Raw genomic sequence first — 19,187 nt, 5'->3', positions numbered from 1 at the left:
GCAATTCCCATTTAAGACAGTGCAATTCAGTACATCAGTGACTTATATGTGACCATAAGGAAATTGGAAATTAGTTACAAATGCAAAAGTCCATCCATCAGACAGCACAGACAGCTATCTCCCTGACCTGTAAACACACCAGAACAAAGGAAACAGAAATTGCAGTCTGTTACACAATGTGTAGTTTGCTTGCTGATGCGATGTCCTTGAAAGATGTTTACTTTTCAAGGCTAGGAATGGAGTTCCTCTATTTATAGAGAGAAAAGGCACAGCACACGCAGTATCCGGTTTTCTTTCTCTGAGTTTTCTTTTATGAGAAAGAGTTTTTGGATGGTCTATATTCAGAGAAGAAAAGGAGCAGATCGTCTCTGAGGCACATTTCATTCTTACTGCCATTGGAAACCAAAAAACTCCTCTTTCCAGAAGCCAGAAATGCTTCCAGCTTAGAGGACTGGAGTGTGATTTAATCGCAGAATTTTATGGAAAGGGGGAAAAAATTCAAAATTTCCAAAATCTCTCCATCTCTTTCATTGCCAAGCCTATTAAAAATAATAGTAAATTTTCCAGAGCATTCTGGCTTCTTATTTTCCAAAATTTTTGGCTGATGAAAGTAAAGAGTTGGAGATATTGTAATGGAAGAAGGAAATGGTGATGGAATGGGATCCAGTGTGTAAAATGAGGAGCCTAAAATGTGAAAAAAATAGAAGCAAAAAAGAATTAGAGTATTTACATTTTTTATTTGGTGAAAACCTAGAAATTAATGACAAGCAAATAGTTTCTTGTTTTTAGTGGTAAAAAATTAGTAGGCAGTAGTTGTCACATTTGACACTGGGAATGAGAAGCAGCTTCCAACTAATTTCTCAGGAGACATTAGGCAGGTTTCAGTTACTATGCAATGGTCCATCCAAAATAAATTTTTGTCAATCATCTAGATCAAAGGGATCACCTGCTCTCTTTGGTAAAATGTTCATTTTGGATATCAAATAATCTAGGGGCTTTTTTTCATTTGCAACCTATCAAGTATTTGAATAACTATGAAGCATTAATTTGTTACCTTTATCTTACTGCCTCTTTTGCCTAAATGGAGAAGGTGGATATGATTTTAAAAACAATTAAGTCCCAGTAGTTTGCTGTTTACTTTCTCATATTCTGGGAGTAATACAGACACAATTGTGAACTGTTTTTGCAGTAACAGCTACGTTTGTGTCACCTATCCAGTGCTGTTACGATCTTACCTTTTGGCTCTCTCATTTTAGATATACAACACATGCAGATTTAAAGGTGTTTTTAGTCCTGTCACAGGCTTTTCCTGATTTCCCTCACAGTCATAAGTCTCCCTTCAATCCGCCTTCATCGTTATCGTCTTGTGGCCATGATTCATGAAGATCCCAGTGTACTACAGTCTAAGCAAGCATTGCAGGGAGGGCAGGCAGGACCTCAGTATGGTGCAAAGCAGCCCCGGCCCTGCAACAGGGTGGTGCTTTACTGCAGTGCCTGATTTACTAGGGGCTGACTCCCAAGGGATGTGGGCTCTGACAGCCTCTGGCTCTAGGAACAAGGATAAAAGAGGACAGACTGCTTAAGAATGGCAGTTTACATATCACTGTTATAAGTCAAACCTCAAGGGAAAGATCTGCTTGCTTGCAAGTAGCTCATGAAAGAGTTCGTGTTGTAGAGCAAGTCATAAGTCAGAGAGAAAAAGAAAAGGTATCACCTCTTGTATTTCAAACAAGACCACATTTGTTAATCTCCACATTACCTTCACTCTCTGTGTCAGTTTCCACTTCTCCATCAAACTCTATTCCGGCTGCAAAACAAAGAACAAAGAGTAATTGCATTTGTTGCTGGAATTTACACGCATGATGCTTTATGCAGCTCACCCTTCAATTCCAGCTGAGCTTGGCAGAATATCCCTTATTGATTATACATTATATTCTTTCCCTACAGCAATGCTCTTAATATTTACTTTAGTCTGGCAGACTGACAAAAGTCCCCTGCCTGAGCAAACTGAAATTGTATGATCTTTGAAAGATGCAAAATCGTGTGCTCAGGAAACCCCAAGAGGTTTAGTCGAGTATTTGGCAGCATGTGAACTGAAATCATCTCACGGTGATACCAACCATCCTCCAGGATGACCTGTAGAGCACTTTTCTTCTTCTTCCCCATGGCAGCCTCCTGTCTATTGCCCAGACTGCAGCTGCTATGCTGCACACACCCCCAGTCATGCACGGGTTACTCCCTCTTCCCGTGCCCATGTGCTTGTCTCCTCGGCATTGCAGACAGACGGGCACGTCCAGCCGTCAGTGACCTCTTGCTCATGAGCCATGAGGACAGGGAGGGGTGGGAGAGGCAGGGGAAGCCTGGGCTCTGCTTCAGCCTACCCAAACACTTTCCCTTCTTCTCCCTTCTCCCTGTGAAAAAAGCACCTGTTGGCATTACATTGCATTTCATTATTTAAACATGAAGGAAAGCCCTTTGGTGGGTACTTGGTGGTGTCGTATGAAATGCAGACACAAGTCACGTCTGGTTCTGACATAAGCATGTGGCTGGAGGCTTTCAAAGGATCAATTTTCTTAATGCCATATTCTTTACTGACCTGCAACAATCTGTGTAACCCCGTTAGTCATTCTCCTGCATCTTATTAAATCTCTCAGCCAGTGCCCCTTGGGACACAGCTGTGGGTCACCTTTTGTCCTCCATGCATGTCCCTTGGAGGGGACTCATGAGCTAATAGATACAGCAAGGAGTCAGGAGTCAGGATACCAAGATCTCTCTTTCCTTTGCTCCTCTATTCTGTGTGACCTTTGCATACTCATTGCACTTGCTGGTAAAATAGGATAGATTTTCCTTCTAGGTGCTCTGAGGCTTAATTAATTTATGTGAGACCCTCATTTGGAAGGTCCTTTAGAACCACAAAGTATTGTATTGCATTCTGCAGCTTGCAGTTTTTCAGTGGGCCAAGAATAGGTTTGTCTGAGTGATGTCCAGAGTAAAACCTGCACCGTCTGCCTCAGCTGTAGCTTCCGCAGAGAGCACCCAAGGGTGCATTCCCAGTGCGGGGCTTCTCTTGGTTTCCCAAAATGAGAGCTTACCCTCACACTATCTATGAAACATACTGCAGACCCCTGGCTTGCACAGAGGTACCTTGGGGACCTGGCAGAATGACTTTTTTCCAAGGATTAACAGGGAGAGTGTTAATTCTTCCCTTCCCTCCCAAAAGAGAGGAATATTGTGGAGATCAGCTTGAGGCTGTTGCCACCACTGATGTGTACTGATGGCTGCTGCTTTGGATCAGATGTAGGGACTGAGGAGGTGCCAGCCTGAAGCTCTTTCTGCTGCTTTTTCACATTGAATTTAGGTCCAGGGGCACCTTTCAGGTACTCTAAGTCCAATCCCATGCATTGTTTGATCTGTATTTGACTTTAGCTCAGCTCTCCTGAGCTTAATACATAATGTATGGGATATGCCCATACATTATTAACAGCTCTAACCCTACAAGTTCATTGCACAGGGCAATTTCACTGTGTGTTCCTCACACCCGTGGGCTTGGCTGGGTCTGAAGACAGTAAAAGTGCCTTTTGAAGGTCTTCCCAGTGAATAAGTTTCACCTGTAACTCTATATGTTGATGTGGTTTGTTTCCAATGTGATTGCTAGGTCATTGAATTAATACTGCTCCAGGCAAAACAGGACAAATTCCCATCTGCCAGAGGCTACTGGAACAGATCTTCTGCAAAATACTTCAGTTGCCTGAGTCCCAAGCATCTCTTTCCCAAACAGAGGATGTAGGGACCTTCTAGGTAAATGAAGACCAGGTTTCTGAAGAATTGTGTGGCGGGAGGCAAAAGGGCTGTGGATGCTCATCACACCCCACCCTGCACCCCCCCCCAGTACTCAGTGATAGCACTGCTTCTGCCTCATGGAATCACAGGATGGTTTGGGCAAGAACTGACCTTTAAAGGCCATCTGTTCCAACTGCATTGCAGTGACCAGGGACATCTTCATGTAGACCAGGTTGCTCATAGCCCTGTCCAAACTGACCTTGAATGTTTCCAGGGATGAGACATCCACCACCTCTCTAGACAACCTGTGCCACTCTTTTACCATTCTTGTTACCAAAAAACTTCTTCTTTGTACCTAATCTAAATTGACCCTCTTTTAGCTTAAAACCATCACCCCTTGTCCTTTCATGGACCTTACCCCTTCTTTCCCACCAAGGCATGCTCAGGTGCTTTTTGCATGCCCAAGGTATGTTTGTATGAGCATCTCATTGGCAGAGTTGAGTGTCCTGTTTTTCACTCCACCACAGAGTTGGTGATTCACCAATGATCTGTAATGGAGCTGGGACAGCTACAGGCTCCAAAGCTGCTTATGCCACTTGGCATGCCCATGGGTACTGAGTACATGATTCTGAAAAGTGATGGGGACTGCAAGTTCATTTTACTACCAAAATGTGTGGCCAGGTAATAGCTGTCTCCTGCCCTGAGATGAAACACCTGCTCTTTGATTTTACAGTCTGTTCACAGCACTGGGGGCAAGGTGTGGTGTTTCCACAGCAGTCACAGAGGTCCTGGGCACCCCTTGCTACATGGGGGGATAAGACTGCCCTGCACTCCCCTCACAGTGGGGGTGACAGCTGAGGGGTGCCAGCCTATGGGGCAGAGCAGGAGCGGGGGCTGGTTTTCATCATTTCCATGAAGCAACACATCAGTATTTGCAGTAAGCTCTGCTTGGCTGTTGCTTTGCTCCCCTGTACCTACACTGCCAAAGGTGGTGGGGCTGGCCACAGTAACACCGTGCTGTTACAGGCTGGGTGGCAGCATTTCACTCTTGCTCAGGTGGGGACCTTTATCTTTCACACTTCTGACTCATTTGGACTTTCTCACACGGAGAGGAGGGAGTTGCATAATGCCTGGCAATTATTTCCTAATGAAGAATGTTATTAAAGTGTCTGCCCAAGAACTTACCCCTAAGGAGAAATCCCTACATTACCTTTCCAGCACAGCCTGTGGTGCAACAGACCCTTTGCACATGACATGCTGCTCCCTTTGCCGTGGGGTCTCAAGAGAAATAAATAACCTACTCCATCTGATGCTGTCTGACTCCTCTGGAAGTGATGGTCCCCCTGAGGCTGATGTGCAGCCACACAAGCATGATGAGAACCTTGGAATCCTGATTCTTTGTGGTACATATCCTTGGGGGAACATAGGGCAGGCTTGCAGAGCTACCGTCTCTTCTGGGGTGGACCAGGCAGTGCTAGAGGCTGTGATGCAGAGGAAGGCTGGGCAGCAGAGCCTGGGGAGGAGAGGAGTGGAATTCAGTGCAACAAAGTGGTGTCACGTAAGATGACACCAAGAAAAAGTGCAAAATGTTTAGGTTGTCTTGCCAGCCTTGTTTACCTTGTTTTTGGTAACTGCAGAGAGATCTGCAATTTCCCTCCAGAATTAGGCTGGTGGAGATCTTGCCATACCTCTGGGCTGATTTTGCCTGTGTGAGACAGTCTGCTTGTAGTTTCTGGACACTGAATAGCATTGCTCCCAAAAAAACAGAAAAAGTTTTAAGGAAAAAAGATATTGCAACATGGAATTATTCATGGAGAAAAAACCTTATGATGGGATATTCTACAAAATGCTGTGTGTGAAGTAAGAAAAGTGCACTCCACATCATTTTGACACCCATCTTTGATGGTAGAAGGTGTTCCATCAAAGGAAAAATACACACAAAAATTTTACAGTGAGACCCTGGGTGAGCATCAAGGCACTTCATGGGCTGTGAGAGAGGAGGCACATGGGGACTTTCTGTGTCTGTGTGTCCATCAATCAGATGGCAGACCCGTGCAGGGCTTGCATGGCTGTGCAATGGGGAGTTCACCAGCAGTGCTTCGGCACCAAGCACACCACCATCCTCAGCTCGTGAGCCTGATTTTCCTAAGAGGATCAAGTGTCTTGCAGGGCTTAGGATTTCTTAGGATTATAGATTTGAGGGAGGAGATTAATGGATGAGTCTTTTACCTCTTGAGTTATTCCAAGTAAGGTGTGAGTAAGTAATGCACAGCCACGAATCCAGCTATTACTAATGTAAATATCATGTGTATGCAATTTATGGAGTTGTAGTGCAAGTATTTTTTTCTGTGTTATTTAGTATTTCTCTCCTCACACTGGTGATGACTAACACTACATAATTTGACAGTTTTGAGTTTTAGCATACGAGGACATTGGGTGTCTCACACACACCCAAGTGTTAAATAAAAACAGTTGTGTTATGGAGAGAGGGTAACTGAATCCTGGAAGCACATACAACATACTTGTAAATGCTTAATGAGCTAGTGTTTCTCCCTTTCTTGCTTTCTGATTAACATAGGGCTTTAGCTAATTAATCCATGGATTACATTTATTCAATATTCATCTCATCTATAAGTAATCTTTACTTGAGAGGGTTTTCAAATGATAGTAATAATAATAATAATAATAATAATAATAATAATAATACTTGACCTGTGTGTGGATGTTTTGATGAGAACCAAAAACTTGTGAATTGCCAGAGCCAAGTCTAACAATGTATCTGAGAGAGACTTTTAAAAGTGAGAGATAACTTCCAAACACTTACTTGGTTCTGTTGAACTTTTAAAGAAAAAGAAATTCTTTTAAAAAACCCAAACAAACCATAATCATGTTTTCCAGGGTGTCTCAGGCATGCTTCATAAAACTGACCTGACTTTTGACCCTGTTTGAGTGTAACTTTGCAAAAACAAATGTTTTACAAAGCCATGAAAATCCACCAGGGCTACATGCTCACCTGAACATCTATCTATGCAGAGGTCATCCTTGCTCACTCGTAAACTCTGCAATGCTGTAGTTTTATTTTGTATTTTGGTACCAGATCTGGAGTGCACTCTGACAGAGCAGCATGGAACTGCTCAGAAAGTAAGGACTCACCTGCAGCATTGACTGCAAACACGTGGAAAGTGTCTCATTATCTTAAAATAATCTGGGAAAGAAATTTTTCAGCTGTTTGCAGACTTTGAAAATAACCCTCTGGCTCCCATAGAGAGTGGTAGGTCTGGACACTCTCATGCAGGACTTAAATGGAGAATGATTTTGTCGTATAGGATTTATATGAAAAGAGTTGTGGTTTAGAGAACATACGTGCAAAACTAGAAGAGAGCATGGGTTTTGCACAGATCCTGAGGTAGGAGGGTTTTTTTGAGGAACATTTTTGCTGGGCTCCTTTTCTGCCTTATACTCCTGCTCTTCTGGAGGAAAATTTCAGCATGGTCCCCTCAGCTTTGTAGGAGGTCTCTGAAAGGGCATAAATGAAGATCACAGCATAAGATCATCAGGAGAAAAATGCCCTTCACAGAAGTTGTGCCCTTTTTGTTGACTCCTGTCCAGCCCCTCCAGACAGAGGGGTTGCTGCTGCTGGATTTCTCCTTTTGTTCTGGGTCTGAGAGGATTTCTGTGGGGGGAAAAAACATCACATTTTTTCTATTATCTCTTTGCCTGAAAAGCAACTTGTTTCTTTTTCTTTTTTTTAGAAATCAGAGGGAAAGCTGCCTGACAATCTGGTCATGGCAGGAGGATCTTGCATGTTTTAACCTCTTCCTAAAAGCTCCCAGAGAAGCTCTGCTTTCTTTTGCATCAGCCAGACCCTCTGCTGCTACAAACTCTTAAAGCTTTAGTGACTTCCACGAGGATTTGACATGTCACACCAGCCGTGGGTTTGTGCTAAGTAGCCCTAGGGCTTCTGCTGGATCATAGGCTCAGAGATGCACAGGATTTTGAGGGGTATCCACATCATGCTCTTTCAGAGTCAGATGGCCCCTGTGAAGGTTACTGGTCATGTCAGAAAAGAAGAGGTAACAGGGTGATTGGAAGTCAGGACTAATATCTCTGTTTAAATGACATCAAGGCCCTATACATGGTTGATTTATACTGGATAAAAAAGTCCAAATCCACAAGCTTTTTGTAGTAGTTTCCAGCCATTGCTGGAAATGTAAAGCCATATTAATGAAACATGTTGGATTGCTTTTTTTATTATGTTCTCCAGAGAAGTTTTTAAAAATAATAAATTGCAGCATCACGACGGAGGACAGAAGTCACATAACATGAGAGCTAGCTGAAAAAAGAGAGGAACAATTTGTTTGAGGAAGAGGACAGCAATGATCTGGCATTCTAAGGGATTCTTTTAGTACATTTCTATCATGCTACAGTAACCTGCTCCCTCCTTTTCCTGTGATGAACAGTTGGGATGAACAGATACTGCCCACAAGAATCGTATCCCTCCTCTGCCCCTGTGAAAGCAGCATTGCTTGCCTGCAACACACTCCGGTGTATTCCCAGAGTTTCAGCCCATGGAGGGTTTCTGCACGGACAGGGAGAGCTGAGATGAGGTCTCAAGGGCAGGGAGCGCCTTTCAGGGGGGTGGCGTCCCTCTTGTGCAGGACGGGCTCGAGAAAAGCAGGAGGAAGAGAAGCTGGGGGCTCCCAGCTCTGATGGGCAAGGGGTGCAGCTGAGGGATGCAGCTGGGGGATGCAGCTGAGGGATGCAGCTGAGGGATGCAGCTGGGGGATGCAGCTGGGGGATGCAGCTGAGGGATGCAGCTGGGGGATGCAGCTGGGGGATGCAGCTGGGGGATGCAGCTGAGAGGAGCGAGCCCCGCCGGGTGCATTGGGGTCTCCCTCTTGTGGCAGCCCCTTCGCACAGCAAATCCCCGCTGCGGCGGCTGCACCGCCTCTGCCGGCGGGGCCAGCGCAGGATGGGGCTCGCCCCGGGTGAAAGTGGAGTTTCTTTATTTTCCGAGAGTGCTGACAGCCCAAGGGCTTCCTACATCAGCCTCGTCAGTATGAAAATCTGAACTGGCTATCTTCTGCTCTCTTAGGCAGAATTGGAGCTACAGCCCCAGAAAGCAGAAAAGAAGTAAGGAAAGCTAGAGAGATTTATTTGAGGGCCTAAACTTTCATTTATCTCAAATGACTGACACTCCAGGCAAGTTGTAATATTAATTTCATATTGTGTAAGTCCTTAATAGAAGACTTTTTATATTCTATCTATTCTATCTTTTATCTTAGTTTTTTTTCTTTGCAGTACTATTGTAAAATATTTTGCTATTGAAGGATCTGTTTTCTTTCTTTCTTACTGTTTTTATAAATTTGTGTTTCCTGTACTTAACAAAACAGAGATGGGGCTGGAATTCCCACTTTGTTAACAAAAGCAGATCACAAAAGTCTCTTACGACTATTAACCTGAAGAGTTTCCAAAATATTGATCAGAAATACCTTTAGGAAGAGCTCCAAACTACTGGGGGAGGGGCTGGAAGAAAATGAAGTTGCTCTTTCCCAGCAGGGTGGTTTGATGAGGCATCCATCACAGCTGAGCTCGGAAGTCATCCAGTCTGCACAGAGGGCTGAGCCTGGGATCTGAGGTCAGTAATTCAGCACAGTAACAGAAAAGAATTTAGATATGGGGGGAAGGCCATGCAAGTAATTCACCTGACTGTAGCCCTGCCATGTAAATTCTTTATGTTGGGCATGGTTTCAGGAACAGTCTGAATCTCTGATGGCACACAAGGCCAGAAATGATACCCTTTTAATTTCTGGTGGAATTCTAGTGGTGCTGGAAGGATCTGTTTTAGGTACCTGATGCCCTTGTTGAAGAAAATTTCTGGGCTGTCTCTCTAAATTATTCCAATTTGCTTCTATGTTGTCTCATTTTGAAATGTACTACCGATACAATTAAGCATCAAATCTTAAAGCAACAGGCAAGAATGTCTTCAGAAATGTCTCGGTTCTCATTCATAGAAAACTATTCCTTAAATTCAGTGGAAACATTTATTGTTTGGTCTCATGAACAAATTAAATTTCTAATAAGTAGCGAAGGAAGAAAATCACCAACAAGTTACATGCTTTTAAAATGTTAATAATTTCCGTACATATTATTAAAATGATTGTGTATTATTAAATAGTGACTAAGAAAAATATAATGAGAAAGGTCTGTCCTTTGCTAGCTTGGAGTGTGTAGCAGATATAATTGGCTTCTGAGAAGCTATTGTTTTTATCTGGGGTTTATTAAAGTCACTGTGTATCTGCTGGTGCATGTATTACCTTTAGATGGTTTGTGAGGAAGCTCCCTTTGTTTAGAGAAGTAAGAAGAGGATAATTTGTTCCAGTTATTAATAATATGTGTGTGTGTGCCTCTATATTTGTGATCATGTGTTTTTGTGTGTGTTTTTGTGCTGAAAATTCATGGCTATCATTAATAGAGTGGATATAGTAATTAATATAATGTATAATGGAAAAGATACCTGCATGCCTCTCCTAATGTATGGCTGTGGCTTCATGTTCATATTCTTTTGAGCTTACAAATATTCACATTGCCTTTACTTTCTAGAGGATTCAGGTTTTGAGTTGGATTAATCAAGTGTTAAAACTAAAACTGAGCTGGTATGGATAAGGCCTCCAGTCTCACAATGAAACTGGATGTTTTGTGAAGCCTTAAAATAAATATTGAATGTAGGTGTGTGCAAGCAACCTTCTCCAAGATCTCGGTCAGTGTTACTATTTGGGGCAATTCATGATCTTCTGGAAGCTCAAACAGGCTGGCTTTAGGCTGGGAAAAGAGTTTCTGGCAAATTCCTAAGAAATGTTTTGTTGTTCACTGGGCTGAATGTTATTGCTGAGCCACTGCTGCTAAACTTGGCTCATGAGGTAGTAACAAGGGGGAATTTTGACTGATGCATTAAATTTTATCAAGTGCATAATTACTGGCTCAGTTTTTGAGTGTTTCTTTGATCAGAGAATTTTATAATAGAATTTGTTAAGTCACCCTTGAGTGAGATTGAGATCAAGTGAACTACACTGCCATGAAATCATCATACATCCAAGTGAGAGGGTTTGAAAGATAGGTTATTTAAACAAGACAAAACCCTGCTGATTAAAATATTAATCTTGTGTGTGGAGAGCAGAATGGATTTTGATTTTTTTTTTTGCTTTAACTGCACTGGCTTGCTCCTGAAGCAATTTGTTAGCAAGTGCTCATTTACAGTGTCACTACACAGTCATGCTTTTGCCTTAATAACTTGCCTTCTGGTTTGTAGTTGCTTGCTGTGACAGCAGGACTCTTGTCAAAATCAGTATTAACTTGCTCTAACCATTGAAGAGAGAGATCAAACTGTATCTATCGAGACCAAATCTACGAAGTCCTAAGAAACCTAGTCTGGACTCCTCTTGGACCCTGTTTTGAGCAAGGAGTTGAATTTGAGATGTCCTGAGGTGTCCTTTCAGCCTGAATCATCTTACTTTAAAACATCATGCACCTGTGAGCTAATGGGAACTGTTCTGTAGGGCATGAAGGAGAGGTTGCTAATCTAGATTATATAATCTAAACCTTGACTTTGGGCTAGAGTTCTTAATCCCTCCCTTCTTTGCAGAAGGGTTCCATCTGTGTGACAGAGAGAAATGCTGATTACACCTGCTGTTTCCAGCCTAAAACCTCCTCCTGTTTTCCCAGAGCACCAGACTGTTTGTTTTCTTTGGCTTTATAGGAATTTGGAGAGTTTTCTCTAAACCTCATGCCTTTATGAGTATGGAAAAGATGTGAAAGACCTTCATTTTGACCTGCAAAACTCAGAATCCTTCTGGGGTTTGCCTAAGACTCAAATTTTTATCCTGTTAAGTTATGCTAAAATAATTTTCAGTGTGTGGCATTTTAAGTGACCAGAATACTGCTGCTCATATATGTTGTATTTCTGTAGAGAAATATCAGCAAAATTTGCCCCAGCAGAAATCTAGCTTTATTCTTGTTTTGCTACAGGGAAACTGAGCCTGCAGATTGTTCAACTAGGAGTTCAGAGGGTTAATGAAGATCTTCAGCTTTGGTCTTCGAATTCCCAGATTTGTCCTTTACGCACGTTTACTTGCCAGTTTTGCATTTCACCTTTGGTTTCATGAGCAGGTGTTCCTCCTGCTAGAGGTTTCTGAGCAGGACCAAATCCCTGTTTTTATTAAATTGCAATTCCTAAAACCATTATTAAGACATTTCATTGAGAATGCAAACTAGGCAGACCAAAAATGTCATTTGGAAACACCAACATTATCAGTAGCTGACCATGGCCAGAGAGGTATCTGGAGAGGTGAATGTGGGAGCAGCATCTCGGGGCCAGCAGCTCCCCTGACTCCCAGCACCTTTTTGAGGGGCAGCAGCTTCTGTGAGAACAGTGCTGACCAAAAGGAGATGTCATGGTAGAGTGAACTAAAAATGCAAATGCCTCAGGCATGTTGTCACTCCCGACTGTATCCTGGGTGGGTCGAGTGCAGGGGCAGATGAGTAACAGCTGACAGATCCCTCGCTGTCCCTGGTACTTGAGAGATTTGATGATTTCTGCAGCTCAAACAGTGACCCAGGAGGGCAAGATACTGCCTTTTCAACCAAGGCAGACCTAGTTGAAACAAAACCTAATTCTATCTGCTTAGTTGAGCCAATTTATTCTGCTATAATTAAGATTACATTGACTATGATGTATGAATCTGAGAAATACTTATCATTGATGGCAGCATACCCCTTCAGTGGGGTTTCACTTTGGACCCCTGCCTCCCCCAGATGCTGCAAATTGGTGCTGCCTCAAGTGGGTTTTGTTACATTGGGAGGTAGAGGGAGGACTCTTGCTGCTTTCTCAGAGCAGTAGTATTGAGTTGTGTTACTGCACTCACTGAAAACAAGTTGGTAATTTACTGGGAATGAAATGTTGCTATTATAATAAAATATATAAATTATAAAAATTAGATTGCTCTGTCAAGAAACTCAGAGATTCAAGTGCCTATTTGAATACATATATATATGTAAATCTAATGGATGCAAGGCTATAAATGCAGAGGAGAGAGAATGATTACAGCAGTAGATTTGTGTAGTGATCAGTCTATAAGTCAAACAGCCAAGGCATTTTTAAAGGAAAATTAGGATATCATTAACAGATGAGTAAGTTTTCAGACAAGATAAAAGGAAGATAAACTGTGATATTTGCCAGATAAAAGGAAGACACTTGTTTTCAAATCTTCAGGCCTCTCCAAAGTTGCTTGAATAGATTCACACCTTAAGAAGCATCTTGGTCTGTCTGTCAGAAGGGCCCTCCTGGGTCCCTACAGATAAAATCCAACCTTCTCTTCACACAGAAAACTTCCTTGCTGCGTTTATCACCACCAGCAGCTATCAGGATGAAATTCAGGCTGCTCTTCTTCACTCCCTTGAGTTTCTTACAAGCTTGACTTGCTGGATCCCTTTTTTTATACTTCTCTCAGTTTTTAGGCACACAATCATTGTTTGTGCATGGTTTTAACAGAGTGATTTCACAAACAAATATGCAAGAGTGGAAATTGGTAGCAGGGGTTGAAAGCACAACAGAGATCCTGCGTGAAATCAGAACAAGCTCTTGGAGATGATCTGTAAAAACAAATTTTGAAAAGAATCTCTTTCTAAATGTCAATTTTTTGGAAAGCTATAGGGCAGGATGAAGAGAAGATTGCTTTGAGGAAATAGAACACTTGACTTCAAGAATCTGTAATTCTTCATGTTTTAATAGAAGGTGAATGGCATTCTTATACTGACTAACAGAAGCCAGAATTACAATGTATGTAAGACTGAAGCAGAAAAAGGCCAGTATATGCAAGATCACAGAAGATGAATTGAAGAACCACCCCCTGGCAGACAATGGCACTTTTTGATCACAAACAAATCCATCAATAACCAATTACAATTTGCAATTCCCGTGCTACAAAAGCCCATGCATCTAATCGCTGTACTGGAGTACAGGCAAGAATATGCTGGGGCACCTGCTGGCTTCTCAGCACTACTTGGAGGAAAGAAGGATATTATGGAGTATTGTTTTGTTAATTTCCTCTCAATTAAAATGTTATGCTGGAGTGAAAGCAGTCACAGGAAAGTACACTCTCACAAGGAGTGCTGCAGTGAACTTCACAGTGGGCACAAAGCCCTCAGATATCCTCAGTGTGAAGCATGAACACCAACAGGGACATGTTGGTGTAAGGATGCAAGGAAGTCCTGTGGGCTGGCCAGAAACCTCTGGGCATTTTAAATTCTGGGTTTCATAGTGGCAGGACACACTGTCCTTTTATCTGAACTTATTTCTCCCTGAGCTTCTTAGCATGAGTTCTGGTACACATTCAACCAACTTGCTGTGACGGGAAATGCTCTGGAAAGTCTTCCCAAGAATCACAGAACTGCAAACCAGAAAGGGTGTTCTTCTGAGTTCTTGCAGATTCCTTTGTCTGTGAATATATACATATGTATGTGTGTCTGGGTGTATATATATAGATATATCTGTTTCATTCATGTGGAAATAAGGTTGTGATTGATATATAAAGACAAGGACCTCAGTGATGCCTAGAGGTTCTGAAAGTATAAATCATCTTGCTGTACTGAAGAGCAGAAGATCATTACCATTCCTATTCAGTGTTAGAAACCTGGCCAGATATGTATCCAAAGACACCCATGCTGCCTCCTTTTGTTAGCTGTGCATTTCCCCAGACAAGTCTAGCTTAGAAATGCTGGCCAAAGCAGGGTTAGAGTGAATGTTGGTTTGAGTGCACTCGGTGTTTTTAGGAGATGTCATCAATAAATCACTGTCATATGTTCAAGTCCATAGTTCAGCTATAGGCCATTTTGTTAGCATTAGGGAAAGCTGTGGTCAAGGTTCCCAGATGGAATTTAAATGTGGGGTAACACAAAAAGAATCAGCTTTGGATACGGTCTGGAAAAGGGGAGGTGTTAGTTCTCTTGTTAAGCACTGTAACACTATTGCAGTATTTGTACACTTACAAGTGTCAATAAATTAACTTCCCAGCACCATATGGAGAAGGGAAGTCCCTTCATTCCCCAGAAGAAAGGAAAGGTGATGATGTGTTTGTTTGCTGCCTTAACTGCACTGAGGTGCAGGCTGGCTGGGCCATGGCAGTGAAGATATGGGATTCTGCAAGCTAGCTGGGCAGAATTCACTCTGGGTCACTGCTGTCACCTGTGATGTGGCCTGTGTCTGACTTCTGTCTTCTTTCAAGACAGTTAGCAGAAATGTCCACAGGCTTTTCTCTCTGGCTGCACTTTTTCTGGCTGATGTGTTGAATTTTAAACAAGTTATGTAGCTCTTCCTTCAGTTTACTGTGGAGGGAGTATTTGCTGCTTGACTATTGATGTGTTATTCTTAAAATGGAATAGAAATAATTACAGCATCCAGTATTTCAAAATGCATGCTGTCTAGCATGGCCTGTGAGGCACTTCCTTATCCTCAACAGAGAAAAAGCAAACCTCTGATCCTAGTTCAGTGCATTTAATGCAGGCACATCTCTTTCTCAGGAGAAGTTTCTGTTTGGAACTTGAGAGTTAGAGAAAGAAAAGAGGAAATTATTGGAAAGACTCCTGCTGCATCCTGGCTTTCTTTCTTTCCCTCCCCAGTGTTTGAAAAATTACTATCACTGGCCAGGTCCTCTGATCTCTAACTAGAGAGAATGGTTAAAATGAGAGGCAAGATTTCTGAAAAACAAAATTAGGCCAAGGCTTCTTTCAGCCACCAGCTGTTTTTCTGTACCATGTATCTTGGTCCATCACTGCATCTTGGAAAGACTAGATTTCTTAAAAATCCCACTTCATCCTTCTTATCCCAGACATACAGACAGCAAGTCTGACCTAAACATCTCTGTGAGGCCTCCATTGCTGCCATCTGTTCAGGCTGAGGTGCACTAGGGCAGGATCCCCATGGCTGCAGGGACTTAAAAGAAAGATTTCAGGCTGCTCATCTGTAATACACAGATTTCCCATGGGCACTTCCTGTATCCTGGTCTTTCTCTGGATGCTGAGCTCAGGGCTAAGATAGAGGTGCAACATCCAAGGTCATGCACACCAAAGAAAGCAGTGCAGATTTTGAAATGCAACGCTGGCCATGCAGAGGGGCAAAATTGCCAAGGAAAACAATAGTGTGAATTAAGTGTTAGCTCCTGATGTTGGAGAGTGATGGTCTGCAGGGAGCTCCCCCAGCTCAAGGGGCTGTGCACGTGATGCTGCTGGCACAGGACTGGGTCATTTTCCCAGTGGGAAGGATGCAACACACAAGTCCCTCTGAATTTTTTATCCTCCCAAATTTAGGTGGCCACAGACCCACCTCCTCTGGTTCTACCTGCATTTAAGCAGATGAGATCCATAATTATTCTCTTGGGTGTTCCATAAATACTCCTGGAGTGCCAACATCCCTCATGTGCAGAGCAATATTGGCTGTGCCTGCAACTGGTCAGCTGGGTGGAAAATAAAAAATCAGCATCAGGTAGAAATGGATGGAAACTGGGTATTAGGGGGATGAGAAAGCTCTGAAAGCCTGAAAAAGTGTTTGAGAAATGCTGGCGTGTTTGGGGTAACACAAACATTGTTTTTGGCATTACACAGCACTGGCAACATCAGTGCTCTGTGTGCAGCACTTGCTTGTGAAGGCTTGGCTTTCTTGGAGTTTTTCATAGTCTCATAAAGGATATAAGCTTCTTGTTAGCTAACAAAACATGCTGTGTAGTTTAATTAGCTCCCTGGGAAGGAAAAATCCCTGTGGATTTAAAAGATGGGAAGACTCGTGGATTTAAAGAAGCTCTGCAAACACAAACCACGTTTTTGGCTTGTCTGACTTCTAGTTGCAGAGGATTTTTTTGGCCCTCTGTGTTATCTTCCTGTGCTTTACAAAGTAAAGGAAGCAATTCTTTTACTTAATGTGGGTTTTCTTTATTTTTTTAATCAACATTCTTGACTGAAGTTAACAGAAGCCTCCACCTTTCTACCCCACCGCCTTCGATTTGTGTATCCCAGGAGGAGGCTGCTACCCTGCTGACTGGCACGTCACTCACAAAGCTGTGTGCTGATCCTCCTCTACGGGAACCCTTCCCTGAGAATCCCACTCAATTCTCAAACATCTGGCAACAGATTAAGGTTAACTGCGTTTTCAGCAGTTAAATCCAAAGTTGCCTGCCCCAAGGGACTCAGAAAAAGGAGAGAGCATCTGTTAATTGTCGTGGGCTGTATTCCTGCACCTTTGTGGCAATCTGTTTCTTAGTTCTGAAGTGCAGGATCAAATATCCCCACACACAGCATAGGAACTAAAGAGCCCAGAGAGGTGTGTCCATCCCCATCATCCTCCTGCTTTTGCAGTTTGTGTTACAAACCGCTCTTCAGTCTTGGAATTTCTGTATTGCTCCTTGTAGTCTGACCTCTGCCCTAGGGGAAGTATCAGAAAGTGTCTTATTTTCTGATCAGTGGTTAAAAGTTCATTTCTTGGGGCATTCACTAGTCCAGAGAGCTGGCTTCATTTTCACATTGCTTGTCTTTGAAACAGTTAATATCTATTAATCAGTTAGTATCTGGTTTCCTACTCCAAAAAGAAGACTTATGTATGGACTGAAAAGAAAATTAATATTTCTAGAAAAACCTGCATAAACCTAGCATAGGATGACTTTTAGAAACAGTCTCTGTGGGAATGGTAGAAATCCTGATTTGGGGTAGTTCCCAGATCTTTAAGGGGGAACAGGTTTCACAATTGTGATGCTGTAAATTAATATCTGTGAGTGGGGAGGTGCTGAAAAATCAAAAGTCCTATTGTAGCCCTATTGAGGGGGTTTTCCACTGCAGATAGATCCCGAGGACCTTCCATCCCTGAAGAATTTCTTCTGGCAGAGGTCCTAATCCTGACCATCAGCAAGACAGATATTAGTCCAGTTAAATTCTGGGCAAACAATTAAGAATCTGCAATCTGGCTTTCCCTGTCACGTGGGTCAAGTAATTTCATTTTACTTATTAGTGAATTTCTAAATTTTTGGCTGGATTCAAGTGTCTCTTTCCTAAAAAGCTAAAGACTGCACAGCTAAGATCCAGCACGTTTCAAGCCACCTTATTCCATCAATCATTGTAGAAAAAAACTTTCACCTTCTTTTTAGTCTTGGAATGAATCTTGTTGTCATGAATATATTATTTTCAATTTTACCTGGTAGTTTGGGTTCACTGTAAATGTATGTGAGTTTTTATTTATTAAGTCCAAGAGGATTCTTACCAAATCAGGTGCAGATACAATTCTGGGTACAGTTCCTAGATTGAAATGTGTTCATTGGAAGATTTAAGGTAAAAATTTACTATTTTCTGAGTTTTTTGCCAGTTAATAAAAAATCTTTCAAATGTGTGCAGAAGCAGTATGTTACATATACATCCAGAAGCATCCTGGTTTTCAGCCTCCTTCATTGGTGTGTATAGAAATGTTTGCAGCTTATTTCTACTTGGGATGTTCCTTCTCTCCTGTCCCAGACATATCTTTGCTGTCTTGTAAGTGCATTATTTCCCACCTTCTTCACAACTTTGCTGGCCCCTTCAAGTCAGGTGCTTTGTGATGGCAAGCAGCATGGGAGTCCTCCCCTGCACAAAGTGCAGTGCAGGCAAGGTTCTGTGGCAGGGGCAGAGCTGGGCTTTGAGGCAGTGAAAGAGCCTGGGGGAGGTACAGCACAACAGCACTTCATGGCTGCACAGTTCCCTGGTCCTTGCTAGCACCTGTGCATTTAGCCGGGGGTTTGAACATAAACTCTCTGCTGGTTTTGCTAACCATGATTTGGTTTAAGTGGGTGCCTCTAGGTGACCAAACTGCCCACCATGTGAATTGTAACATCCCTGCAGGACACTGATGCTTGGGGCTGCTGTTCAACAATGGATTAAACTCAGAGCAGCTTTGGAGAAGATCAAAACTTGCAAATTTTAACCCCCTGCCGTGTTCACATCCTCTCTAGTCTTTCTTTCATTCTCTGACAATACAGGAGATAATCGTGTTCTTTTTGAGCTTGTGCTATGGAAAAAGCAGTCAGGTTTTCTGATCCCATGACACGTGAAAGGAGCACCCTGCTCTTGCAGGAGGAAGGAGACAAACACTGCTGTCACGTCCTCCATGCCACCTCACCAAGGCAAATTGTCCTTTAATGTACAACTAAGTGGTAAATTGAAGCAGAGGGCCACGAAGCAAGCCGGTAAATTAGTCTACTTAGAAGGTTGTGCTTTACATATTTGAACAGAATTGAACCATCATGACTAATTCATAGAATAATTCTATGTTGACAGAAAAGAGGCATCCATTCTCTAAGACTAAATATCAATGAAGTCTACTTTTTAATCCCTTCTTTCTA

General features: G+C 42.5%; 1 protein-coding gene across 1 annotated transcript in view; it reads right to left on the bottom strand.

Moving 5' to 3' along the window:
* TMC2 (transmembrane channel like 2) overlaps positions 1-2,166 on the bottom strand; it is a 30,821-nt gene extending 28,655 nt beyond the window's left edge. The window contains exons 1-2 of the mRNA XM_063407363.1: positions 2,121-2,166; positions 1,760-1,807 (exon numbers count right to left, since the gene is read on the bottom strand). Coding sequence (XP_063263433.1) covers positions 1,760-1,807; positions 2,121-2,166 — 94 coding nt within the window. The remainder of the gene's footprint in view (positions 1-1,759; positions 1,808-2,120) is intronic.
* Between the last annotated feature and the right edge of the window lie 17,021 nt (positions 2,167-19,187).

Source organism: Prinia subflava, chromosome 1 (genome assembly GCF_021018805.1).
Source record: "Prinia subflava isolate CZ2003 ecotype Zambia chromosome 1, Cam_Psub_1.2, whole genome shotgun sequence".
In the NCBI taxonomy this organism is placed as follows: Eukaryota; Metazoa; Chordata; class Aves; order Passeriformes; family Cisticolidae; genus Prinia; species Prinia subflava.
The sequence above is the reverse complement of the archived record's forward strand: the minus strand, read 5'-3'. Positions and strand labels throughout refer to the sequence as shown.